Here is a 27837-nt window from a genome sequence, read left to right on the forward strand (position 1 = left end):
AGTCATTTCTTATCGCCAAATCCTTTTACACATTTTTATTTTTTGACGAATATTACTTGTAAAATATCATTTCAGAAAAATCAGAAATGAGAAAAGAAATCGTTCGGTTTGTATGTTGTTATTATTTCAAATAATCCCGGCATAGACATTTTTTCTAAGTAATCGCGCTATCTTAATTTACTTACCTTACAGCTGGAACTTCTAGAATATCCCACTCCACAGACATGTAAAATTCAGATAAGTCCACACCAACGTCCACTACGTTGCTGCCCTGCTGTTCATCCATGTGCCTCAGATCGACCTTAAAATGTATGTAATCATTTATAATATATTAATAACCAATTTTTTTGGCTTAATAGTTCAAAAAAATAAATCAAACCAATCAAATAAATTCAAAAAATTGTTATGTAATGCAATCAGTCTAAAAACTTTTTTAAATGGCGTGCAATATAATTATATCATATAACAGTATTAAATTAATTTTAATTTATAATATATTTTTAAAATATTTAACTTATATAGCAATTAATAAATAAATACTTAACAACATTCGCAAACGTTAATTACATCGTGTAAGCTCTTACCATCACGGAAATATAACGCAAGTACTTAAAACTAAATTGAGTTATATTAGTGTACTGTTATATTTTATAGATGGCTACTGTAAATACTGGTTATTGAGGAAGAGAAGCTATTTGTTAATCTTTTCATGAACGGTTAATGATAAATACACTTAAAGAAAATGAAACTATTTTTATACCCGTTACTCGAAGAGTAAAAGGGTATACTAGATTCGTCGGAAGGTATGTAAGAGGCAGATGGAAGTGTTTTCGACCCCATAAGTATATATATTCTTGACCAGGATCACTAGCGGAGCCGATCAAGCCATATCCTTCTGTCCGGCTGACCGCTCGTCCGGATGAACGCTGAGATCGCGGAAACTATAAGAGCTAGGCTATTGGGATTTGGCATGCAGATTCCTGAGCTTCTTCCGCAGCAGTTTGTTTCAGCAGCGTGCCACGCCCAATCTAACGTCCAAAAACAGTCGATGTGTCAGAGAACATTAATGCCGCACAGTGGGTCCAGAATGCCAGAAGCCTGCCTTAAGTCAGCGGTGTCCTATGACAACCATCTTTTGATTGAATATTGTTATTTCTTAGCCATATTTATTTTTGATTTATAATAAAATTACTCGTAGAGTAAAAGGGTATACTAGATTCGTCGGAAAGTATGTAACAGGCAGATGGAAGCGTTTCCGACCCCATAAAGTATATATATTCTTGATCAGGATCACTAGCCGAGTCGATCTAGCCATGTCCGTCTGTCCGTCTGTCCGTCTGTCTGTCTGTCCGGATGAACGCTGAGATCTTGGAAACTATGAGAGCTAGGCTATTGAGATTTGGCGAGCAGATTCCTGAACTTCTTACGCAGCGCAAGTTTGTTTCAGTAGAGTGCCACGCCCACTCTAACGCCCACAAACCGCCCAAAACTGTGGCTTCTACAGTTTTGATGCTAGAGTAAAAATTTAAACTGAAATGAATTGTTCTCATAAATACCTATCGATTGACCCAAAAAAAGTTTGCCACGCCCACTTTAACGCCCACAAACCGCCCACAAACTTCAAAAAATCGTAAATATGAACGCGGATATCTCGGAAACTATCAAAGATAGAGAATTGGGATCTCAGATTTAGATTCCGTAGCTTTGTGCGCAGCGCAAGTTTGTTACGCAAATATGCCACGCCCACTCTAACGCCCACAAACCGCCCAAGCCTGTGGCGCCCACAATTTTTATGCTAGATAAAAAATTTTAACTGAAATGTATTGGTCTCGTCAATACCTATCGATTGATCCAAAAAAAAAATTTGCCACGCCTACCCTAACGCCCACAATGCTTAAAACTGTCTTCTGCCGGTAGGTGGCGCATTTAAATCTCGCTTTTCTGCTTGCATATCTCCATTTCCCTTTGGTCCCTTTAGCTGAGTAACGGGTATCTGATAGTCGAGGTACTCGACTATAGCGTTTTTCCTTGTTATACCCGTTACTCGTAGAGTAAAAGGGTATACTAGATTCGTCGGAAAGTATGTAACAGGCAGAAGGAAGCGTTTCCGACCCCATAAAGTATATATATTCTTGGTCAGGATCACTAGCCGAGTCGATCTAGCCATGTCCGTCTGTCCGTCTGTCCGTCTGTCCGTCTGTCTGTCCGGATGAACGCTGAGATCTTGGAAACTATGAGAGCTAGGCTATTGAGATTTGGCGAGCAGATTCCTGAGCTTCTTACGCAGCGCAAGTTTATTTCAGTAGAGTGCCACGCCCACTCTAACGCCCACAAACCGCCCAAAACTGTGGCTTCTACAGTTTTGATGCTAGAGTAAAAATTTAAACTGAAATGAATTGTTCTCATCAATACCTATCGATTGACCCAAAAAAAAGTTTGCCAGGCCCACTCTAACGCCCACAAACCGCCCACAAACTTCAAAAAATCGTAAATATGAACGCGGATATCTCGGAAACTATCAAAGATAGAGTATTGGGATTTCAGATTTAGATTCCGTAGCCTTGTGCGCAGCGCAAATTTGTTACGCAAATATGCCACGCCCACTCTAACGCCCACAAACCGCCCAAGCCTGTGGCGCCCACAATTTGTATGCTAGATTAAAAATTTTAACTGAAATGTATTGGTCTCGTCAATGCCTATCGATTGATCCAAAACAAAATTTGCCACGCCTACCCTAACGCCCACAATGTTTAAATCTGTCTTCCGCCGGTAGGTGGCGCATTTAAATCTCGCTTTGCTGCTTGCATATCTCCATTTCCCTTTGGTCCCTTTAGCTGAGTAACGGGTATCTGATAGTCGAGGTACTCGACTATAGCGTTCTTCCTTGTTTATTAATAGAGTCGGGGCTGTAGGCCCCGTCAGTTGACTATGGGCAACGCTAAAGAGAATAAATAAACGAAGAACTAGTTTAACGGCTTTATTCGATTGATCTCAGCTTAAGACCAAAATTCTTGTGACAAGAATCTTACTTGTGCAGCTCTTTGTTTACATAAGTTTGGAAGCGAGATCGCCCGCTTGGTATATTGACACTTAGTGATTGCAAGAATTTTTAATGCTATTGAAGAGCGGCATCGCCTGCTCGGGATGGGGATTGTTTACATTGGTTCAGCGTGGGATCGCCTACACTGCATTTTCTTATTTCTTGGTACTTAACTGATTATGTGAATATGTCACTTCCCTCTCCTTAAAAATGGTTGCCTATGCTTGGGCTGGCATTTCAGGGTACAATGCAGGCAACTGGTTCTGTGCCGGTTCTATTTCTTGTTGTGGTTCTCGATTATTATACCCGTTAAAGTGTGAATCAAGTAGAAGGAAGCGTTTCCGACCCCATAAGTATTGTTGATCAGGATCACTAGCCGAGTCGATCTAGCCATGTCCGTCTGTCCCTCTGGCCGTCTGTCCGTCCGTTTCTACGTAAGGTGGTCTCTCAGTTTTAAAGCTATCGGGCAGAAACTTTCCCAAAAGTCTTATTTCATTTGCAGGTAGTATATTAGTCAGAACCAGCTGGATCGGACAACTATATCTCCTAGCTCCCATAGGAATTATCGAAAAAAAAAACAATTTAAACAAGGAAGAACGCTATAGTCGAGTACCTCGACTATCAGATACCCGTTACTCAGCTTAAGGGACCAAAGGGAAATGGAGATATGCAAGCAGCAAAGCGAGATTGAAATGCGCCACCTACCGGCGGTAGACAGATTTAAGCGTAATGGGCGTTAAAATGGGCGTGTGAAATTTTTTTTTGACGAGACCAATTCATTTAAGTTAAAATTTTTAATCTAGCATGAAAATTGTGGGCGCCACAGGTTTGGGCTTTAAGAGCTACAATACTGGGATTAGGCATGAAGATTCCTGAGATTCCTGCGCAGCGCAAGTTTGTTTCAACAGAGTGCCACGCCCACTCTAACGCCCACAAACCGCCCAAAACTGTGGCTCCTAAAGTTTTCATGCTAGAACTAAAATTGTAACTAAAATGTATTATTCTCAACACCTATCGATTGACCTAAAAAAAAGATTGCCACGCCCACTTTAACGCCCACAAACTTCGAAAAATCGTATATATGAACGTAGATATCTCGGAAACTATCAAAGATAGAGAATTGGGATCTCAGATTTAGATTCCGTAGCCTTGTACGCAGCGCAAGTTTGTTACGCGAATATGCCACGCCCACTCTAACGCCCACAAACTGCCCAAACCTGTGGCGCCCACAATTTTCATGCTAGATAAAAACATTTAACTGAAATGTATTGGTCTCGTCAATACCTATCGATTGATCAAAAAAAATTTGCCACGCCCACTCTAACGCCCATAACGCTTAAATCTGTCTACCGCCGGTAGGTGGCGCATTTCAATCTCGCTTTGCTGCTTGCATATCTCCATTTCCCTTTGGTCCCTTAAGCTGAGTAACGGGTATCTGATAGTCGAGGTACTTGTTAAATTTTAATTCATATAGCCCTTGAGATTCCTCAACTTTTGATTTTTAACACTTTTTGCCCTACAAATTACCGTTTGGAAGATATAAGGCGATAAAAAGTGCAACTCGTTTCAGCTCCGTATACGAAATACTTCATACTTATTGGAATAAACAAGAAAAAAACCAATTTGATGAAATATATTCATATTAGATTTTTTCAAACGGAAAATTTGTTATGGTTTAAGGGTCCTTTACTTGCATGAACCTAATCGAAATAGGAAACTTGATCTATTTGTTCTACCACTTTGGAAAAACCCGCTTGTTCGGCGGGAAATGTAAGAAACGACAGATTTCTCTTGGAATCTGAAACTATACAGCCATTGAGATTCCAAACTTGTGCCAATAAAATAGGTAATTGAATCGATAAAACTTGTTGTGCCTAATTTAAGGTGGCGTTCAGCTAAACTAACTCTAACTCTTGTTAGTTAGTTTATTTATTTATTTTATTTATTTATTTTATCGAATGTAATATCATTCTTCGTCACAATTGTTGATATCAGAAATTTTTGTTAAAGGCGCGTTCGCCACTACTTTCTACCTCGTTAAGAGGTGTTTTTGTTTGATCTTATACTATTGGGAATATTCATTTTTGTAGTTTTTAAAAATTTCGAAAATCGGCTTGCCGTAGTTAACTTTCTTTCTTGTTAAGCATCATTTCAGAGGTCAAGGACGTGCTGCGACACATGGTTTCTTACGCCAAGCAACAAGGGAACACCATTTGGGAATTCCTTTGCGACAATGGGGGAATTCGACTGTGCAGGAGTGAGAGATATTCTTCAGGAAGCTGGTATAACTTTTGGACTCACCGCTCCCTATACTCCAGAACAAAACGGTGGTGTTGAGAGAGAGAATCCAACGTTAGTCGAAATGGCGAGAACTTTCAAGAATTCTAATCCAGAAATAAAATTTCAAGAAACAATTTGGACCGATTTGGTCAGCACAGACGGGAAAATCTTCGTTGAAGGGTCTGAGCCCCTACCAACGTTGGCTGGGCAAGAATCCAAGAATCAAACATCTTCGAATCGTAGGATCGACGTGCTATGTTAACATTCCATGCAAAAAAAGGAAGAAGATGGACGAAAAGGCTGAAAAGTGGTACCTGGTGGGTTACGACGGCGATGAAAGATGTCGTATTTACTTACCAGAGAAGGACAAAGTAGTCTTGGCAAGGGTCGTACAATTTCAAGAAAAATCGTAAACCAGGCGTCTATCTACCTTTCCAAGATTTTGGGTCCGAGGACGGCGTAGAAGACCAGGAAGAAGAAGACGTGAGTTCGCAACAGAGCGAGGACGAAGACAAGGAAGAAGAAGATGCGAGCTTGAACAAGAGCGAGGACGAAAACACACTCCAGGAGCAAGACTTGAAAGTAATCACAGCCGAAAGAGGAATCAAGACAATTACGAAACCGGAGCAGATACAAGCTTTGACGAAGGAGACAACAAGAGAATAACGCAATCAATGCGGTTGAGGGATCGTTCGAAGTTTAAGAGACCGAAGCATCTGGATGACTACGTAGCAGTAGCCGTGTATTTTGTGCTGGAGAGTTCAGATTCCTTCCATGAAGCCATCAACAGCAACGTCGAATGGAAAAAGGCAATGGACAGGGAATTTAATTCCTTTAGGGAAATACGACTTGGAACTTGATCAGACTCCCCAGAGGATCGAAAACACTTCCGTGCAAGTGGGTCTATCGAGTCAAAACCCATCTAACGGAGGTATTGACAAATACAAAGCTCGCTTGGTCATCAAAGGATTCGCCCAGAGACGAGGGATCGACTAGGATCAAACATTCAGCTCTGTCGCAAGAATGGAAACAATCCGCTCAGTGTCAAGCGTTGCAGCCAAAAATTATATATTTTTGGTCCACTTCGACGTCTCGACAGCATTTTACAGATGTTGGCAAGAACGCTTCGGATGTTTCCTGAGAAAACCTAATTTGAAAGTCACCGAGGCGGATCCATGTCTGTATATCAGGGAAAGAAAAGGCAAAAAGATTCTAATCGTTGTTTACGTAGATGACGGACTCGCCGCAGCAACAGATACCAAAGATTTGGAAGAACTTTTGAACGTGTTAAAATCAGAATTTATAATAGTCCCAAGCGAGGCTGAGTGCCTCCTGGGACTCGAAATCAAGAAACAAGAAAATAAACTAAAAACTAGTTAACATGGATATGTCGCAAGGATTTTGAAGCGATTCAGGTTTTCGGTTTCAACCCCACTTTTCAAGAATATGGAAATTAAGACACCAGGGAAAGAGTCAGAGACGACTGCGTTCCCTTATAGCCAAGCCTTCGGGGCTCTCATGTACCTCATGTTTGGAACTAGGCCAGACTTGGCTTTCAGCATCAAATTTCTTTCAAGAACGCTTGAAATCCTACAAAAGAAAAAATTGGGATATAGTCTAAAAGAGGGGCCTGTGCTCCAAAAATCGAGAAAAAATTTCCCTCGATGTACCGTGATTTCTTAGAAACTTACGTGCAGAAAATTATCTCTTGTAATTGCATTTTAAAGTTGCGTGTTTTGCTATAAAAACCAAGTAGCATTTTCTAGGATTTTAAGGGTAGTGCTTTAAAAAAAAGTAGGTTTTTGTTACTTAAATCCAAAATTCCCATTTTGATTTTTGTTTATTATGGATACTTGCAACGGGTGCTTTTTAACGTATAAAGACTTTCTTGCCATGGGCGAAAAAGATGTGTTTGCTTTTCTGCAGCGACATGGAGTTGTTCTGAAGAACAAGGACCGTCCCAACTGCAGTAAGCCCTCAATATTGTCTTTCAATACGAAGGGCCCGATTAGTACGCTATTTTGGAGGTGCCGCAGGATGATAAGTAATGATCACCGAAAACGTAAATTAAGAAAAGTGCAATGCTCCTTTAAGGTAATAATTCATTAGTTTTAACGAATTTTTTTTTAAATTTCTATTTGTAAGGAATCCGCCCTTAAACGGACATTCTCAAGCAAGTCCCACTTTGGCTTGGAACAGGCTGGTCCCAACAGACGGTGGTCGACTGGAGTAATTTTCTTCGGGAAATTTATGTTAGCTGGACGGAGAAGAGCGCAAAGCAGATAATAGGTGGAATCGGTTTAGCCGGCGAAATTGACGAAAAAATAATTGGCCAATGTGTTTTCGGAGGAATTTGTATAGAAACCGGGGACTCTTTTTGGTGGCTGTGGAGGATCATGACCAGGAAACGCTTCTTCCGATTATTGAGGCCAACGTCGCCAATGGAACTACAATTATATCCGAATGCTGAAGTCATACAATGGTTTGAAGGATTCAAAATACTCCAACATGATCGTTAATCATTCAGCTAACTTCGTGGACCCTGAAACGGGAGCAAATACGCAGCGGATCGAGAGACTATGGCGTGATCTGAAGAAGAATATTCCTCACTATGGCCGGAATATAGAGCTCTACCAAGGATACCTAGCGCGATTAACTTTTTTGAAAATGCACCCAATCCACACCTCAAGATTTCATGCATTTTTCTCAGCAATGGGCGAATTACATAATCCTGATGGAAATGTTAGTATTTAAAAACAGGAGAGAAATGATTTAAATGCGCCGCAGGCGCAAATTTCAGAAATCCACCGATACGGACAACGAAAAGGAACAGGCTTAATCTAAAGCACTGAAATTGGCTTGTAATGTGGAGTATGCTTTTATTAGAGAAACCACAACCCTTTTACTCTCCGAGTGATGGGTTTACTAAGAAAGAAAAGAAGATGACTTTAGGAAGCCAATTTTGATATTTTTATACCCGTTACTCGTAGAGTAACTGAAATGTATTGATCTTATCAATAGCTATCGATTGACCCAAAAAAAACTTTCCACGCCCACTTTAACGCCCACAAACCGCCCACAAGCTTCAAAAAATCGTGAATTTGAACGCGGATATCTCGGAAACTATCAAAGATAGAGAATTTGGATCTCAGATTTAGATTTCTTAGCCTCACACGCAGCGCAAGTTTGTAACGCGAATATGCCACGCCCACTCTAACGCCCACAAGCCGCCCAAACCTGTGGCGCTTACAATTTGCATGCTAGATAAAAATTTTTAAATAAATTGTATTGGTCTCGTCAATAGCTATCGATTGATACAAAAACAATTTGCAACGCCCACTCTAACGCCCATAACGCTTAAATCTGTCTACCGCCGGTAGGTCCCTTTAGCTGAGTAACGGGTATCTGATAGTCGAGGACTCGACTCGTCGGAAAGTATGTAACAGGCAGAAGGAAGCATTTCCGACCCCATAAAGTATATATATTCTTGATCAGGATCACTAGCCGAGTCGATCCAGCCATGTCCGTCTGTCCGTCTGTCTGTCCGGATGAACGCTGAGATCTCGGAAACTATGAGAGCTAGGCTATTGAGATGTGGCGTGCAGATTCCTGAGCTTCTTACGCAGCGCAAGTTTGTTTCAGTAGAGTGCCACGCCCACTCTAACGCCCACAGGCCGCCCAAAACTGTGGCTCCTACAGATTTGATGCTAGAATAAGAATTTTAACTGAAATGTATTGTTCTCATCAATACCTATCGATTGATAGAAAAAATTGCCACGCCCACTTTTACGCCCACAAAACGCCCACAAACTTCAAAATATCGTAAATATGAACGTGGATATCTCGGAAACTAGCAATGTTAGAGAATTGGGATCTCAGATTTAGATTCCGTAGCCTTGTGCGCAGCGCAAGCTTGTTACGCAAATATGCCACGCCCACTCTAACGCCTACAAACCGCCCAAGCCTGTGGCGCCCACAATTTTCATGCTAGATAAAAAATTTTAACTGAACTGTATTGGTCGCGTCAATACCTATCGATTGACCCAAAAAAAAATTTGTCACGCCCACTCTAACGCCCATAACGCTTAAATCTGTCTACCGCCGATAGGTGGCGCATTTCAATATCGCTTTGCTGCTTGCATATCTCCATTTCCCTTTGGTCCCTTTAGCTGAGTAACGGGTATCTGATAGTCGAGGTACTCGACTATAGCGTTCTTCCTTGTTTATAATTATAAGCAGCATATTTATAATAAATATATACTGTCAAATCATTAACTGTAAGTTAATAAAGAATTTTATTTATTATTACAAATGAATTACAAGTATAAGCAGGTACTGAACCAGTTGTGTAATGGTGGGCGTGGGTGTTGCATTCTAGCGGGTATTTTCCAAAAGGTTAGTAATGGAGGCAACGGGCAGCTTCTATTCTAGATGGCGAATCCTATTAGAATTCGTTGTACTTGACCCACCTTGCACTTCCGGTCTATCCAAAATTTGAAAGCCAGCGGGACCCGTCTTAGGGCTAGCGGTCAGTCGGGCCGGGGTGAGTTCTTGGCAATCAATCTCTGGACGTCCATCACACTAATATATTACAGAGTCCCTCTACCATAAAAGTTTACCTTTGATTCTAACTATTGTTCAACTATTAAATGTATTACTAGGGTGTAGTGTATGTCTACATTCTTTAAAAGCACTCTCTGATGTTGTTGAGAGGCCGGCTCATTACCCTCCCTACCAAGGTTGCCATAGCCGAGTTGTGTGCAACCCCTTATTCTAATGCTACCGAATTATCTTAACCCATGCTTCCCGCTGTGGAATCCCAGTTTACGAAATCATGTCCAAAATCTTAACATTTGAAATAACAATACTCATATACTTCCATGTTCATTACAAACGTTTATTACGCACTAACGTACTTTGCAGAAATCATTTCTGAGAAAGTGTAATCAATCAATCTGATTTCCTTAACAAGATACAAAACTGCCGAACCTTGATGTAAACCTACGATTATAAATCTAGTTTCCGTGTCAAACTCACGTTCGGATGGAGGACTGGTTTCAAATAATTTTACTTAAGCATAGCCTTTACTACAAGTCTATGCTGACTGAGTATGAAAAGTTTTGTTACAAAATATATACGCACAATACGGGAATACAATATTTAAGATATGGTTTCACTTACCCATTCCTTTTTGCAGTGTTGAAAGGCCTTTCCACGATGCTGTAGGGAGTTTTAATGATTGCATTCATTTGTGCGTGACTTTCTAGGTTAGACTAACTTCATTACATTTAAAACTAGTTGGTTACTTCATGGTTCTTAGGTCTTTAAATCGGTTACGTTACGTTGCTTAAGAATTATACTTGCTAAACTAAATACATTATTCTGCAAATTGATCAGCCATCGCAGGACTGCGTTTGGTTGTAAAACAAAGGTTTAATTTTACATTAAATTGCATGCGAATTCCTTTCGCAACTACAATTGATTTACTCGTGTGAGCGCTATCTAACAAATCTAACAAAATCACACAAAAGAATGCCGATGCCGAAGCGAAATAATGCCGTTGCGTCTCCTAGCATATGCGCGTTGCTGCCTTTAGATGTCCATCGGTCGAACTTAACCTCACTTCTGCACACGTCCAGTTTAACCTGACTCGGGTCGGCTGCACATGTCGAATCTAACCTCACTGTGGCTTCTAGTGGGTTCTATACTCCGGGACGCTGGCCATGTACTTTTCCGATCGCTTCTCTATCTACGTTTATGTTACAGCTCTCCCATGTTCGCTGCTTTACGCCTAGAGTCACCACTCGGGCTTCCCAATAGGGTCTGTTTTGACGCTAATGTGGAACAAAAACTAAATCAGCAAACTTCCTGTAAGGGTGCACGATATGAAAATACTCACAGAGACCAGAAAACTCTCAAGAACTGTTGTTTTCCCTTGTCTTGCAGATCCGTAGGGATTGCAATGCTTGAGCGAAACACACAAACGTATATGTAAGCACTTTTACCGTAGGCGGACGTTTACACAATGCAAGTCAATTATGCACTTTAAGCGCGTATTCGTATGCGAAATACACAGGCTCTTTTACCGTAGGCAGACGGATTTATAACTGGAATTACGCTTTTAAACGCGTATTCGTAGCAAAACCACGTGCACTTGTACCGTAGGCGGACGGATGCATAACTGGAATTACGCTTTTAAGCGCGTATTCGTAGCAAAACCACGTGCACTTGTACCGTAGGCGGACGGATGCAACTTTTTGGTTTTCGCTGCAGAAAAATCTCGAACGTCTGTTCTGTTCACTGATCGTTGGAAAGTGAAAAGTATTCCCGCAGTCGCGTGGTGTTAGTTTTTAGCAAGTTGGCAAGACTGGTACGCAGGTCGAAGAGTTGCGTTCCGAAATTGAAAGTCTGTTCCAATATTGCTAACTGTCGCATGCTGATTGCTGCCAAACTTATATATATAATTTTCGCCCATTACATAACCGGATAACTTTCCATTTCTCCAACAAATTAGAAAGTTAGACGGAAAAAGGGCGTTCAGACTCGAATGTCTTTAGCCGAATAGGTGCCTACTAGTTTGCCTTGCAAATCTTCAAGAATATACATGCTTGAACCAACTTTCTCTCTAATTTGAGATTTTATAAAGACAGGTCCTAGTTTCGCATTGAAATTCTTACTTAAATTGCTTTGGGCAAAGTTTCGCCGAAAAACTTCCTGTCCAACTTTAAAATTTACAGGTTTTGCTCGTAAATTGTAGTGCCGGGTATTAACTTCATGTGTTTTCTTAATATGAGATTTTAGGTCTTCACGCATTAGTGTAAGATAGTCATCTCGATCTAAACCTAAAGTTGACTCGTCTAAAGCATTTAAATTGCGCAATAGCTGGTATGTTGATCCATGGGTAACCATGTTTACACCAAACAATGCATGATAAGGGGATTTTCCTATCAATGTGTGAAAACTGTTTCTGAGTGCACAACTAATACTTGTCAGATTTATATCCCATTGAGTATGATCATTCTTTAAGGAAGCCCGAATTCCTGCAATCAATGATCGATTTACACGCTCACTAGCGTTAGACTGAGGTGTGTATAAAGCTGTATAGACATGCCGTATACCTAGTCTAGTTAGAAATTCATTGAACTCTGAACACTTAAATTGTGATCCGTTATCGCGTACAATAACTTCTGGTACACCGTAACATGGGAATATGTCATGTCATAAGAATTCTTGAATGAGATTCGCTGTAAATTTCTTCAAAGGACACATCCAGTGAAATTTTGACATGTGGTCCAAAACAATCCAGAGTCCTACATGACCTCTCTTGCTGCGTGGGTATGGTCCAAGTAGGTCAATATAAGGCCTTTGAAAGGGTCTTTCCGTTTCTACTAATTTTCCCATAGGAGCTCGAATAATCATATTTGGAGATTTGGTAGCTTTACAAATGTCACATTGTCTTAAATAGGAACGAACATCTTTGACGAGACCAGGCCAGAAAAAATTTCTTCGAATTAACTCGACAGTTATTCCGATGCCTCCATGAGCTGCTACTTGTGGATTGTGTGCTCTGCCTATCAATTCTGAACGTAACTGTTGAGGAACCCATAACTTCCAGGATGTATTTTCTTGTTCTGTTTTACCTGAAGCATGTTCACGCCTTGCATATACAAATTCATCCACTATTTTGAGATCGGGTAAGCAGTTTTGGTTAGACCTTATTCGCTTTTTAAGTAACTGATAGTCTTCATCTGAAAAATGAGCTGACTCTAAGTTGATTTCGGGTCCTACATCTATTATTTCTGCAATATCGCTTTCTGGTATGCGCGACAATGCATCTGGTACTACATGATCTCTTCCTTTTCTGTGACGGACTGGGAATTTATAATGCTGAAGTTTCATAGCCCATCGAGCGAGTCGTCCTTTCAAGTTGGGTTGTTCTCTTAACCAGACAATACTCGAGTGATCTGTTATCACCTCGAAGTCTTGCATTTCAATATAGCAACGAAATTTTTCCAATGCTTCCAACACAGCATAGCATTCACGCTCGGTTACAGACCAATTTCGCTGTGCGGATGAAAGTTTTTTCGAGAAAAAGTATATGGGTAGCTCCTCCCCTTCAGCTGATAATTGTACAAGGACAGCTCCTATTCCGAAGTCACTCGCATCGCAGTGGACATAGAACTTTCTGGAGAAGTCTGGATTTACAAGCACCGGTGGAGAAGTTAACGCTTCTTTCAGCTTATCAAAGGCTCCTTGGGCCTCGGAAGTCCATACAAACTTCTTTTTGCCTTTAAGAGTTTCAGTGATATGAAAAGTCAATTCCGAGAAGTGTGCAATAAATCGCCTGTACCAACCTGCGAGACCTAAAAATCCTCTGACCTGTCGAATATTCTTTGGTGCTGGCCAATTGCGAATAGATTCGATCTTTTGTGGGTCAGTAGCGATGCCTCCGTTTCCAATAATATAAGCTAAGTAGTTAACTTGTCGAACACAAAACTTGCTCTTGGTTACATTAAGGGTCAGATTTGCAAGCTTGAATTGATTTGCGATTCACACTAATACTTCCACGTGATTTTCGAAACTATCTGAAACGAGAGATCGTCTAGATATCCGAAAACACAATATCGTAGATCATCGGGGATTATAGCATCCATTAATCTACTCATGGTTTGCGGCGCATTACATAACCCAAAGGGCATTACTACAAATTGATATAATGGCCTCCCCGGTACAGTAAAAGCCGTCAATGCTTTTGCACGTTCCGTTAATCCGATTTGCCAGCAAGCATCTTTCAGATCAATTTTGGAGATCATTTCTGTTTTAGGAAGTCGAGAAAGAATGCCTTCGATGCTTGCCAATGGGTATGCATCCTTGTGCGTTACGTTGTTTAATTTACGGGCATCGAGACACAGTAGAACTTTGTTTGGCTTAAGCACAAGTCTCATAGGGGAACTCCATGCACTTGTCGATGGCTCGATCACTCCTAAAGAAAGCATCCTATCAACCTCCTTATAGAGAATTTTCTCTACTGCAGGTGAAAGAGGGTAGAAACGTTGCTTAATGGGTTTAGCATCGTCAACCTCAATGTCATGTTCAATAAGTTTAGTTCGCCCTAGTCCTTTATCAGCAAAACTTGGAAACAGCTGTTTAATAGCATCTAACTGCTGCTTTTGTACATTCGTTAACGGATAGTCTGTACTTTCGGACTCGTTTGGTGAACTTTCTAGCGTACTAATGGATGGAAAAACGTTTGGTGCTAGGTTAAACGTCTTCCAAAAATCAATCCCTAGGATCAATCTTTGCGAAATGGCTGGGATAATGTACAGCTTTATTGGTCGCGTCTCAGACTTATATAGAATATCAACGAATATCCATCCTACTACTTCAAGCGATTTACCATCAGCTGTACTCACACGACTGGAAATTCTTTTAAAGTGTTTCCACTGTGAAAAGTTTTCGTTAGCTAGGTTAGACCCGATACAGCTTATACTAGCCCCGGTATCTAATAAGCCTTGTTCTTGATATCCAAGAAATTGTACATCTGCATAAATTCGAATGTCCGAGTGATTTGCTACTACTGAAGCTACTAATAATTTTCGAGTCTCTTTTATGTTTTTGAAAAATTGTCTTAACCTTATAGTGCTTCTTTTACTACTTACATTAAATCTAATTGATTCTATATCCTAAAATATGCTATTCTTACTTTATTATATCTTTGTAAACGTAAATGGTATGGTATAAAATGATGTCCTAATTTTTTAACCTTAGTTGTTTCTTCTTTAACCATTTTTGATGACTCGACTGTGGTGAGCACATCAGTTGGCTGGTTTTCTAACGGCTTACGTTCTGCGGTTGTATCCTGGTATTGTTGGACACAACCCTATTCCGGTTTTCCGGGTTACTTGGAAAACATCGACTACAGTTGGGCCTAAAAACATTTGATTCACCGCAACCGTAGCAGAAGACGGTTCTTGGCTGAACACAATTTTTCCAAACGTGTCCTTCGCCCATACAGTTATAGCATTTCATTACTTTCAGTGCTGCTATAGATTCAGAAACATTTTCTTCCACGAATTCCTCTTCCTCTACTGACGCGATATGCCCCTTCATTTTGTTTTGGTATCTCGACATCGTTGGAGATACGTCTTCTGCAAGAAATCTTTCTCGTTTCGCACAAAGCGAACGCAAATGAGCTGTGGAATGAACACTGACATACAACAAGACTTTTTTTACTTCTCGCAGAACATTGCGTTTCAGTATTTCAAGCAACTCATCATCCGAGAAAGGAACTGGAAGTCTATCTACCATCATCATAATTGACTCGTAAAAAGCTTCAAACGCTTCCTTTGGTTTTTGTCGTCTACTCCGAATTTCTTCCTTAAGATCCGTCTGTGAACGTTGATCTTTATATTCCCGTTTCAAAGACTCCCACGTGATTCTACCTGCCCTTTTATGAAATCGCCAATACCAATCTATCGCGTTTCCTTTAAGGAGAACTGGTAAATTCTTACACACAAGACCTAAATCTTCTTGTAGGCTTTCCTTCGCTAATGAGCGGATTCGATAAATAAATTCATCTACACATAATCCTTGATTCGATCCGTCAAACTTGATATGCCGGTTTTGTATAATAGTCGTCACCTTCTCAGTACTAAACGACGAAATAATACGTGTACCTCTACGAGAACTAACATATGAACTCCTAGAGCTAAAAGTACTTCTACTTTCCGGTCTATCAGCTGCTGTGTTTGCTGGTGGTACGTTACTATTGTGGCTTAAATTCGCTAATCATATGATTTATGCGTTCATGGTCTATTCCTGCTGGTATCGAAGATCTAGCTGGCCGTCCTCTTCTCGGTCGTCTATTTGTTCTAGCGTTAGATGGACCTGCTGGTTCTAATTGATTTGTAGCGTTAGTACCTATTTCTGGGTGCTGTTGCATAAATCTCCTAGTTAGGGGTCTATTTACGGAAATACCTTCCGGATTTTCAGCTGCCAGTAATTCTCTTTCTAACGTTTGACCTCGATTCGCGAATTGTAACTCCTGTGGTTGACATATAGTATGACGTGTTGGACATTCCTGTTTATCTGTTAACCAGGTGGTTAAACAATTTTGATGGAAAGTATGCTTGCATCTTGTTGTAATACAGGGAGTTTCCGAATTCATCAACGTGTTACATAAACTACACTGGTTGTCGTTGTCACGGGCGTTACCGTCCGCATCGTTCTCTGAAGAATGTCTCACAGGCATCTTACTGGATTCTAATTACGTTCTTCACCAATACATTTTTTTGTTCAGCGGTAAGCTCTGAGTTTTTATACGGTATTACTTAAGAATTGTAGACTTACTTTAAAAAAAATTGGGTTATTGATTCTTGAACAACTTTTCCTCAAAGTTTTTCTGATATGATAAACTTTTAGCTAGGGCAATTCCTTGATCGACACTACACCTACGAAATTTAATTCCACCAACTACCATCCTCACTTCTTCTAAACTTTATTGAAACCTTAGTTCATGATCGAGGTTGGCTACGCTTGTTGATTCGTACAAAGGATTACAGAAAACAAGCGGACATGTGAAGTAACAGCAACTCACTTCAGTCATGTATTCCAAATCAAGTCTTGTAATTATTGCCTACCTCATTCACGAGTCCAAACCGAAAGAAAATTCGATGAATTTAGTTATATTTACTCTTTTGTTTGTAATAAGGTATAATTTCTGCTATTTTTATTGTACATGCAGGTGTTATCGCATGCTGATGCATTTTTATGTTTTAAGCAAGCTGATTACACTAGTAAACTGATGTTTGCGGTCGATATTCCGGTCGTGAGCCAAAATAAATCGAATGTCCTATCAAACAACCTTTTATCTAACGCACTCGCTGCTGTATACACAAAAGAAATCCACTGTTCTTCAAGGGTTTCTAAAAAAAAATCTGATCACTAACAACTCTCATAAGTTTATCAGCATCAGGCCTTGGGGTGCCATTCGTTTCATTTCGGCTTGCCAATAATTATATTGGTAACTGCCAAAGTTTTACTAGTGACTAGCCACACTTACTAGTGACATGCCCCACGTTGGGCGCCAATATTTGTAATGGTGGGCGTGGGTATTGCGTTCTAGCGGGTATTTTCCAAAAGGTTTGTAGTGTAGGCAACGGGCAGCTTCTATTCTAAATGACGAATCCTATTAGAATTCGTTGTACTTGACCCACCTTGCACTTCCGCTCTATCCGAAATTTGAAAGCCGGCGGGACTCGTCTTAGGGCTAGCGGTCAGTCGGGACGGGGTGAGTTCTTGGCAATCAATCTCTGGACGTCCATCACACTAATATATTACAGAGTCCCTCTACCATAAAAGTTTACCTTTGATTCTAACTATTGTTCAACTATTAAATGTATTAATAGGGTGTGGTGTATGTCTACATTCTTTAAAAGCACTCTCTGATGTTGTTGAGAGGCCGGCTCTTTACCCTCCCTACCATGGTTGCCATAGCCGAGTTGTGTGCAACCCCTTATTCTAATGCTACCGAATTATCTCATTCGGTAGAGATAATCATTTCTGAGAAAGTGTAATCAATCAATCTGATTTCCTTAACAAGATACATAACTGCCGAACCTTGATGTAAACCTACGATTATAAATCTAGTTTCCGTGTCAAACTCACGTTCGGATGGAGGACTGACTGGTTTCAAATAATTTTACTTAAGCATAGCCTTTACTACAAGTCTATGCTGACTGAGTATGAAAAGTTTTGTTACACAATATATACGCACAATACGGGAATACAATATTTAAGATATGGTTTCACTCACCCATTCCTTTTTGCAGTGTTGAAAGGCCTTTCCACGATGCTGTAGGGAGTTTAAATGATTGCATTCATTTGTGCGTGACTTTCTAGGTTAGACTAACTTCATTACATTTAAAACTAGTTGGTTACTTCATGGTTCTTAGGTCTTTAAATCGGTTACGTTACGTTGCTTAAGAATTATACTTGCTAAACTAAATACATTATTCTGCAAATTGATCAGCCATCGCAGGACTGCGTTTGGTTGTAAAACAAAGGTTTAATTTCACATTAAATTGCATACGAATTCCTTTCGCAACTACAATTGATTTACTCGTGTGAGCGCTATCTAACAAATCTAACAAAATCACACAAAAGAATGCCGATGCCGAAGCGAAATAATGCCGTTGCGTCTCCTAGCATATGCGCGTTGCTGCCTTTAGATGTCCATCGGTCGAACTTAACCTCACTTCTGCACACGTCCAGTTTAACCTGACTCGGGTCGGCTGCACATGTCGAATCTAACCTCACTGTGGCTTCTAGTGGGTTCCATACTCCGGGACGCTGGCCATGTACTTTTCCGATCGCTTCTCTATCTACGTTTATGTTTTACAGCTCTCCCATGTTCGCTGCTTTACGCCTAGAGTCACCACTCGGGCTTCCCAATAGGGTCTGTTTTGACGCTAATGTGGAACAAAAACTAAATCAGCAAACTTCCTGTAAGGGTGCACGATATGAAAATACTCACAGAGACCAGAAAACTCTCAAGAACTGTTGTTTTCCCTTGTCTTGCAGATGCGTAGGGATTGCAATGCTTGAGCGAAACACACAAACGTATATGTAAGCACTTTTACCGTAGGCGGACGTTTACACAATGCAAGTCAATTATGCACTTTAAGCGCGTATTCGTATGCGAAATACACAGGCTCTTTTACCGTAGGCGGACGGATGTATAACTGGAATTACGCTTTTAAACGCATATTCGTAGCAAAACCACGTGCACTTGTACCGTAGGCGGACGGATGCATAACTGGAATTACGCTTTTAAACGCGTATTCGTAGCAAAACCACGTGCACTTGTACCGTAGGCGGACGGATGCAACTTTTTGGTTTTCGCTGCAGAAAAATCTCGAACGTCTGTTCTGTTCACTGATCGTTGGAAAGTGAAAAGTATTCCCGCAGTCGCGTGGTGTTAGTTTTTTAGCAAGTTGGCAAGACTGGTACGCAGGTCGAAGAGTTGCGTTCCGATATTGGAAGCCTGTTCCAATATTGCTAACTGTCGCATGCTGATTGCTGCCGAACTTATACATATATATAATTTTTGCCCATTACAGTTGATAACAACTTTTATACTTGGCTTTAATTCCGACTAAGACCCCAAAAAAGGTCAAAGTAGTTGATCCTCCTTGGACCGCGATTTCTTCAGATTCATTTTGAAAATGTATACATATGTTGGTCATCCATGGTCGCTCGAGTTCTTTGGGAATCACGGTCCATCGAGGATATTTAATTCGCGGTTGTTGGGTCTGGCCTGCTATAAAAACAATTACAGATTTTTGTCGAATTTTTTTCAAATGCTTATTTTGACATCGAATGGAAAGCAAAACATTACAAAACACCTCAAAGTCCTAGAAAATGTTACTTCGTTTTTATAACAAAACACGCAACTTTAAAATACAATTACAAGAGAACCATGCATTTCCACCGATAATCTTCTGCACGTAAATTGCTAAGAAATCGCGGTCCGTCGAGGGTAATTTTTTCGCGATTTTTGGAGCACAGGCCCCTCTTCTAGACTATTACCAAACATTTCAAAAGTGAAGAGGGTTTTCCGTTACATTTCCGAAACAATCAACGTTGGGATAGTCTATCGGAAACAGAAGAAGGGAATCCTCGAATGCTACAGCGATTCTGACTTTGGTGTCAGCACGAAGCCTGGGAGATCTTTATCAGGTTTTATCATCATGTTTGCCTCAGGAGCCATTTCATGGAAATGTCAAAGACAGGCAATGATGGCCATTTCTAGCCAATGAAGCTGCAAAATAAATAATTAGGCTAAAAAGATTGTTTCAGGAAATCGAGAGACTGGACCGAGCCTCGATTTTTCAGGTTTATAATGCTGCTGCCATGAGGCTGGCTCAAAACCCCGAATTCCATCGCAGGACCAAGCACATAGCCAACAAGCATTTCTTCATCAGGGAAAGATTTGCTGAGGGAAAATGTTGGGATCAAACAAATCCCAACTGAGGAACAACTTGCAGATATGATGACAAAGCCGATCTTTAATACACGTCTCCGGATTATTTGCAACAAGATTGGACTCTTCTGAAGGAGAAAAACACCTTTTACTTTGCTTAATATAGAATCATAAAATTTTAAAGTTTGTTAATAGAATTATTATTTTTGAAAACTCACAAGGGAAAGTGTTGAAGGTAAATGTTTCAAATTCAAAACAAGGAAGAACGCTATAGTCGAGTACCTCGACTATCAGATACCCGTTACTCAGCTTAAGGGACCAAAGGGGAATAGAGATATGCAAGCAGGAAAGCAAGATTGAAATGTGCCATCTACCCGCGATCTCAATACATGGTTATGTGCGCGGTTTAAGATTTAAGCGTTATGGGCGTTAGAGTGGCCGTGGAAAACTTTTATTTTGGGTCAATCGATAGGTATTGACATTTCAGTAAATAATCTTATTCTAGCATAAAAACTGCAGGAGCCACTGTTTTGGGCGGTTTGTGGGCGTTAAAGTGGTCGTGGTCGAGATCTCAGCGTTCATCCGGACGGACAGACATGGCTAGATCGACTAGGCTAGTGATCCTGTTCAAGAATGTATATACTTTATGGGGTCGGAAACGCTTCCTTCTACCTGTTACATATTTTCCGACGAATCTAGTCACCCGTTTACTCTACGATTAAGTCAAAGGGCGCTTTACATATCATATCGATTGTATCGATTCTTAACCTAAAAAGCTGTTAGAGAAAGTAAATAAACAAGCATTTGATTTTCAATAATTATCATTTATTTAATGAAAAGAAGTAAGAGTTATAGTAATTTTAGTTAGTTTCTGCAGTCCTTTATTCACAAACCTTACGACATCATTTAGTTTATGAAGTTAAATTGAATTTTCTGCAATTAGATCTATTTTTATACCCTTGCAGAGGGTATATTGATTTCAGTCAGAATTCCGACCCCATAAAGTATAATATTCTTGATCAGCATCACTAGACGAGTCGATCTAGCCATGTCCGCCTGTCCGTCTGTCCGTCCGTTTCTACGCAAACTAGTCTCTCAGTTTTAAAGCTATCGGGCTAAAACTTTCCCAAAAGTCTTATTTTTTTGCAGGTAATATATAAGTCAGAACCAGCCGGATCGGACAACTATATCTTATAGCTCCCATAGGAAAATTCGGATAAAAAATTCTAAAAAATTATATCTTTGGTGTTTCTTAACATTTAACCTCCTGTGCTTGCAAATAACATTTTTTAATTAGTTTTGAATTTCGAATTAAATTTTTATCAAAATCGGACGACTATATCATATAGTTGCCATAGGAGCGATCGGAAAATTGGTGGGAAAATAATATGATACAAGTTATAGCTTCGGTGTTTTTATACCCGTTACTCGTAGAGTAAAAGGGTATACTAGATTCGTCGGAAAGTATGTAACAGGCAGAAGGAAGCGTTTCCGACCCCATAAAGTATATATATTCTTGATCAGGATCACTAGCCGAGTCGATCTAGCCATGTCCGTCTGTCCGTCTGTCCGTCTGTCCGTATGAACGCTGAGATCTTGGAAACTATAAGAGCTACAATACTGGAATTAGGCATGCAGATTGCTGAGATTCCTGCGCAGCGCAAGTTTGTTTCAAAAGAGTGCCACGCCCACTCTAACGCCCACAAACCGCCCAAAACTGTGGCTCCTACAGTTTTGATCCTAGAACAAAAATTTTAACTGAAATGTATTGTTCTCATCAATACCTACCGACTGACCTAAAAAAAAGTTTGCCACGCCCACTTTAACGCCCACAAACCGCCCACAAACTTCAAAAAATCGTAAATATGAACGCGGATATCTCGGAAAATATCAAAGATAGAGAAACGAGTTTTAAGATTTAGATTCCGTAGGCTTGAGCGCAGCGCAAGTTTATTACGCGAATATGCCACGCCCATTCCAACGCCCACAAACCGCCCAAGTCTGTGGCGCCTACAATTTTCATGGTAGATAAAAAATTTAAACTGAAATGTATTGGTCTCGTCAATACCTATCGATTGATTTAAAAAAAAGTTTGCCACGCCCACTCTAACGCCCACAAACCGCCCAAGCCTGTGGCGCCCACAATTTTCGTGCTAGATAAAAAATTTTAACTTAAATGTATTGGTCTCGTCAATACCTATCGATTGATTTAAAAAAAACTTTGCCACGCCCACTCTAATGCCCACAACGCTTAAATCTGTCTACCGCCGGTAGGTGGCGCATTTGCTGCTTGCATATCTCCATTTTCCTTTGGTCCCTTTAGCTGAGTAACGGGTATCTGATAGTCGAGGTACTCGACTATAGCGTTCTTCCTTGTTTTTATTTAGCATATAACCTCCTACGCTTGGAAATAACATATTTATATTAGTTCTGAATTTCGAATTTAATTTTATCATAATCGGACGACTATATTATATAGCTGCCATGGGATCGATCGGAAAATTGGTGGGAAATAAAAATGAAAAAAACAAGGAAGAACGCTATAGTCGAGTACCTCGACTATCAGATACACGTTACTCTGCTAAAGGGACCAAAGGGAAGTGGAGATATGCAAGCAGCAAAGCGTGATTGAAATTCGCCACCTGCCGGCGGTAGACAGATTTAAGCGTTATGGGCGTTAGAGTGGGCGTGGCAAATTTTTTTTTTGGATCAATCGATAGGTATTGACGAGACCAATACATTTCAGTTAAAATTTTGTATCTAGCATGAAAATTGTGGGCGCCACAGGCTTGGGCGGTTTGTTGGCGTTAGATTGGACGTGGCATATTCGCGTAACAAACTTGCGCTGCGCTCAAGCCTACGGAATCTAAATCATAAGTCCCATTTCTCTATCGCTTATATTTTCCAAGATATCCGCGTTCATATTTACGATTTTTTGAAGTTTGTGGGCGGTTTGTGGTCGATCGACCATCGATAGGTATTGATGAGAACAATACATTTCAGTTACCATTTTTATTCAAGCAAAACTTTAGGAGCCACAGTCTTGGGCGGTTTGTGGTCGTTAGAGTGGGCGTGTCACTTACGCGCTGCGTAAGAAGCTCAGGAATCTGCACGCCAAATCTCAATATCCTAGCTCTTATAGTTTCCGAGATCTAAGCGTTCATCCGGACGGACCGACAGACGGACAGACGGACAGACGGACATGGCTGATCGATTCGGCTAGTGATCCTGATCAAGAATACATATACTTTATGCGGTCGGAAACGCTTCCTTCTGCCTGTTACATACTTTCCAACGAATCTAGTATACCCCTTTACTCTACGAGTAACGGGTATAACAACATGCTCGTTAGCGTATTAATTTACGTAGATGACTTAATGGTGGCATCGAATGACGAAAAAGCACTTACAGCATTAAAATCAGAACTTGCAGGCATGTTCGATATGAAGGACATGGGATTGCTGAAGTATTGCCTTGGGATTGAGTTCGAACAAAACCTTGAGAAGCACGAAATCAAAATGCATCAGCAGTGTTATGCAAATGAGGTCATCAAACGGTTTGGCATGGAAAACTCCAATACAGTGTCAACACCATTGGCCGCAAATGAGAAATTATCAAAAGATATGACGTCGAGTGATCAAGAAGGATCTCCTGAAATCAAGGGCCTACCGTATCAAAGTCTTATAGGCTCATTGATGTATCTGGCAGTATGCACCAGGCCAGACATTTCCCATGCAGTAAGCTTACTAAGCCAATTTAACAGTAACTTTACTCAACAGCATTGGACAGCAGCAAAGAGGGTCCTCCGATATCTCAAGGCAAGTACAAAAACGGGACTCACGTTCAAGAAGACAGGCAAGAATCTTTTTGGCTTTGCGGATGCCGATTGGGGATCAAACATCGACGACAGACGATCATTCACAGGCTTTGCATTTATGTTTGAAAACGCAGCACTAAGCTGGGGGTCCAGGAAACAGCGCACAGTGGCACTCTCAACGACCGAAGCCGAGTACATGGCTATATGCGATACTGTGAAAGAAAGCCGTTAGTCTAAAGTTTTTCCTGAAGGAAACTTTAGGTACGCAGGACGTTGTCGTGATCTTTAACGATAATCAAGGCGCAGGTGACCTGACCCGAAATCCAGTATTCCACAACCGTACAAAGCATGTGGATATTCGTCACCACTTCATAAGATAGCTGGTTGAAAACAATGAAGTCATCGTAGAATACATCCCGTCTGAGAAGATGCGTGCCGATGTATTGGCAAAAGGTTTATCTACATCAAAACACAACGAATGTATAATTGGTTTGGGTCTGACTACTATGTAAAATATGACAAATTATCAACATAAATTTGAGGGGAATTGTTAAAATATACCAAATTTAAGTATATATCGATAAGAACTCATTGTACTCATCCCAAATCGTGTAGTTCCCTAAGTCTTCGCCACCAGCGGTTGTGTCGCGCGTATTACTGAATAAAATATATATACACTGGTCGGCATATGTATTTTGACAAAATAAAAGTTAAGTATACTCATAACTTGAATTTACTTCTTGTAAACTATAGGCATCAATGGAAAGGTAATTTCAATGCCGTTTGAATGATACAATACATTTCTTTACCCATTCAGTACTTATTGAAAAGGACAAATTTGTGTAAATCAACTTTTAAATTTTTTTTTCAAACTTTTTTCCTCGACTTGAAAACTTAAATTTTTTGATGCGAAAAGTTTCTTCAAACAAAAACAATAGTAACTGCAAAAAGAATTTTTCAAAAATCATTTTTCTTATATTTTTTATGATTTTTTGAAGGTGACAATGTCGGAAAAAATTTGTATGAAAAAGAGAAAAATATGGCTCAAATGCCTGTTTTTAAGCATTTTCAAAAATTCATAAGAAATATAAGAAAAATGATTTTTGAAAAATTCTTTTTGCAGTTACTATTGTTTTTGTTTGAAGAAACTTTTTGCATCAAAAATTTAAGTTTTCAAGACGAAGAAAAAATTTTTTAAAAAAAATTTAAAAGTTGATTTACACAAATTTGTCCTTTTCAATAAGTACTGAATGGGTAAAGAAATGTATTGTATCATTCAAACGGCATTGAAATTACCTTTCCATTGATGCCTATAGTTTACAAGAAGTAAATTCAAGTTATGAGTATACTTAACTTTTATTTTGTCAAAATACATATGCCGACCACTGTATATTATAATCTTACTACTCGATTCCTCGTCTGATTTACATCAGTAATGTTTTCCCTCAGATGAATAAATATCTACCAGAAATTTGTCTCGACAATGTTCAGGGTTGGGTGTGATTTTAAAAGGCATTTTGGTGTTTCTGTGTTCTGTTTTAGCCAAATTACATATGTTGCATTCATTTATAATATTCTGAACAGTTGGCTATTTGAAAAAGAAGTGATTTTCTTTAAATAATTTAGTCATTTTCTGTATACCTGAATGTAAAAGTTTTGTATAATTTCTTTAATTTCGTTCTATGCACAAACATTATTTAATATGTAGAGGCTGCGAACTATTTTAGTGTAGGTGGTATTAATAATATCTCTGTATGGCCTTTGAATAATTTCAAAATCTACATCGCTCTCAATATAAATGGTAATGTTTCTATGAATAAAATGATCAAGAAAAATTTGTTTGGACTTTTTAAGTGTCATTTTATTATATAGAATTGTGGTAATGGAGTTACCAAATACTTTATTTGTATCGGATTTAATGAAAATTATTTGTTTTTTGAAAACGTTTATTGGCTTATCTGTTAAACAAATAAGGTTGCTATTGTCTTCTTCTGCACTAAGTTGAGTAACCTCACTATGATGATTTTCTTGAATTTTAATTTTTGATAATGCATCGGCATCTGAATTTCCCTTCCGTTTAATATAGTTTTTTTTTAATTAATATTCGTTTAATTTGGCTCTCCATCTTTGTATCTTGGCATTTGGTTCTTTTAAGGCTATCTAAAAGGTTAATGGTCAGTAGCAATGAGAAAATGTAGTCCTAGTAAATAATGTCGAAAAGTTATAGTGGTCCAAACTAAGGTGAGTAATTCCTTTTCAATTGCACTGTAATCTAATTCTTGTTCATTAATTGTTCTGCTAAAAAAGTAGTTGTTATGAATTTAAATGTTCGGTAAGGGATGTAGAAAAATTAAAATGTCATCTAAATACACTAAAAAGTGTTTGTTGAGCAACGGTCGAAGGATATTATTCATGCACCTTTGAAAAGTAGCGGGTGCAATTCTAAGGCCAAATGGCATTCGAGGGTGTTCGTAATGACCGCTTTTGGTGAAATCCCTTTCTATTTGGTGAAATCCCTTTGCCAAATCAATAGTTGAAAATTATTGAAATTTTCCTAGTTTACCAAGGATTTCGTCCATGTTTGGTATTGGATATCTGTCAGAAATCGTTATTTCATTAAACTTCCTATAATCAATTACTACTCTATACTTAATTTTTTCCAGAAGCATCCTTTTTTTTAGATTGCTACCCAGATAGGCCTATTGTATAGTGAATTTTTTCCCTAATTAATCCATGATTAAGAATTTCCTGCATTCGGTTTTCGATTTCAATTTTGTGCGCTCGAGCAAGATTTATTTAATAAGCCTTGCAAACTTAAAGTATTCTCCTGATTCAGGTAATCTAATCGAAACAATCCAAACATTTTTTTTTGTTTCCTGAGCTGATTTTTTTTTTGTTCTGGTGCCTCATGGATATACAAATTTTGGTTTTTTTCTGATTTTGAAGTAATTAATTTGTATGTTTTATCAAAAAGGGTAACTGTCCTTTTTTTATAATTGATTGTGCATTTTTTAAAAATGGTCTGCCTTTTATTATATCGTAATTATAGAACATCTGTGTTTGTTTTAAAAATACTATTGCTGGGTAACAGAATCAAGATGTTCAACGTAACAGGACCATTTTATGTCAAAACTTCACATATAGTATTTTGATAAGGAACAATATAAATATATATTTTTATACCCTTGCAGAGGGTATAATGATTTCAGTCAGAAGTTTGCAACGCAGTGAAGGAGACGTTTCCGACCCCATAAAGTATATATATTCTTGATCAGCATCACTAGACGAGTCGATCTAGCCATGTCCGTCTGTCCGTCTGTCCGTCTGTCCGCCCGTTTCTACGCAAACTAGTCTCTCAGTTCTAAAGCTATCGGGCTGAAACTTTTCCAAAAGTCTGATATCTTTTGCAGGTAGTATATAAGTCGGAACCAGCCGGATCGGACAACTATATCTTATAGCTCCCATAGGAATAATCGGAAAAAAAAATTTTTTTTAATTATATCTTTGGTGTTTTTTAACCTCCTTTCCTTGGAAGTAACATTTTTTAATTAGTCTTGAATTTCGAATTAAATTTTATCAAAATCGGAAGACTATATCATATAGCTGCCATAGGAACGATCGTAAAATTGGTGGGAAAATAATATGAAACAAATTATAGCTTCGCTGTTCCTTAACATATAACCTCCTACGCTTGGAAATAACATTTTTTAATTTGTT

General features: G+C 39.4%; 1 protein-coding gene across 2 annotated transcripts in view; it reads right to left on the reverse strand.

Annotated features, from left to right (window-relative positions):
* LOC119562486 (acetylcholine receptor subunit alpha-like) overlaps window positions 1-27837 on the reverse strand; it is a 670242-nt gene that overhangs the window by 58406 nt on the left and 583999 nt on the right. For both annotated transcript variants that reach the window (XM_037875689.1, XM_037875688.1), the window contains exon 6: window positions 186-301. In XM_037875689.1, coding sequence (XP_037731617.1) covers window positions 186-301 — 116 coding nt within the window. The remainder of the gene's footprint in view (window positions 1-185; window positions 302-27837) is intronic.

This window comes from Drosophila subpulchrella, unplaced genomic scaffold, assembly GCF_014743375.2.
Source record: "Drosophila subpulchrella strain 33 F10 #4 breed RU33 unplaced genomic scaffold, RU_Dsub_v1.1 Primary Assembly Seq52, whole genome shotgun sequence".
Taxonomy (NCBI): Eukaryota; Metazoa; Arthropoda; class Insecta; order Diptera; family Drosophilidae; genus Drosophila; species Drosophila subpulchrella.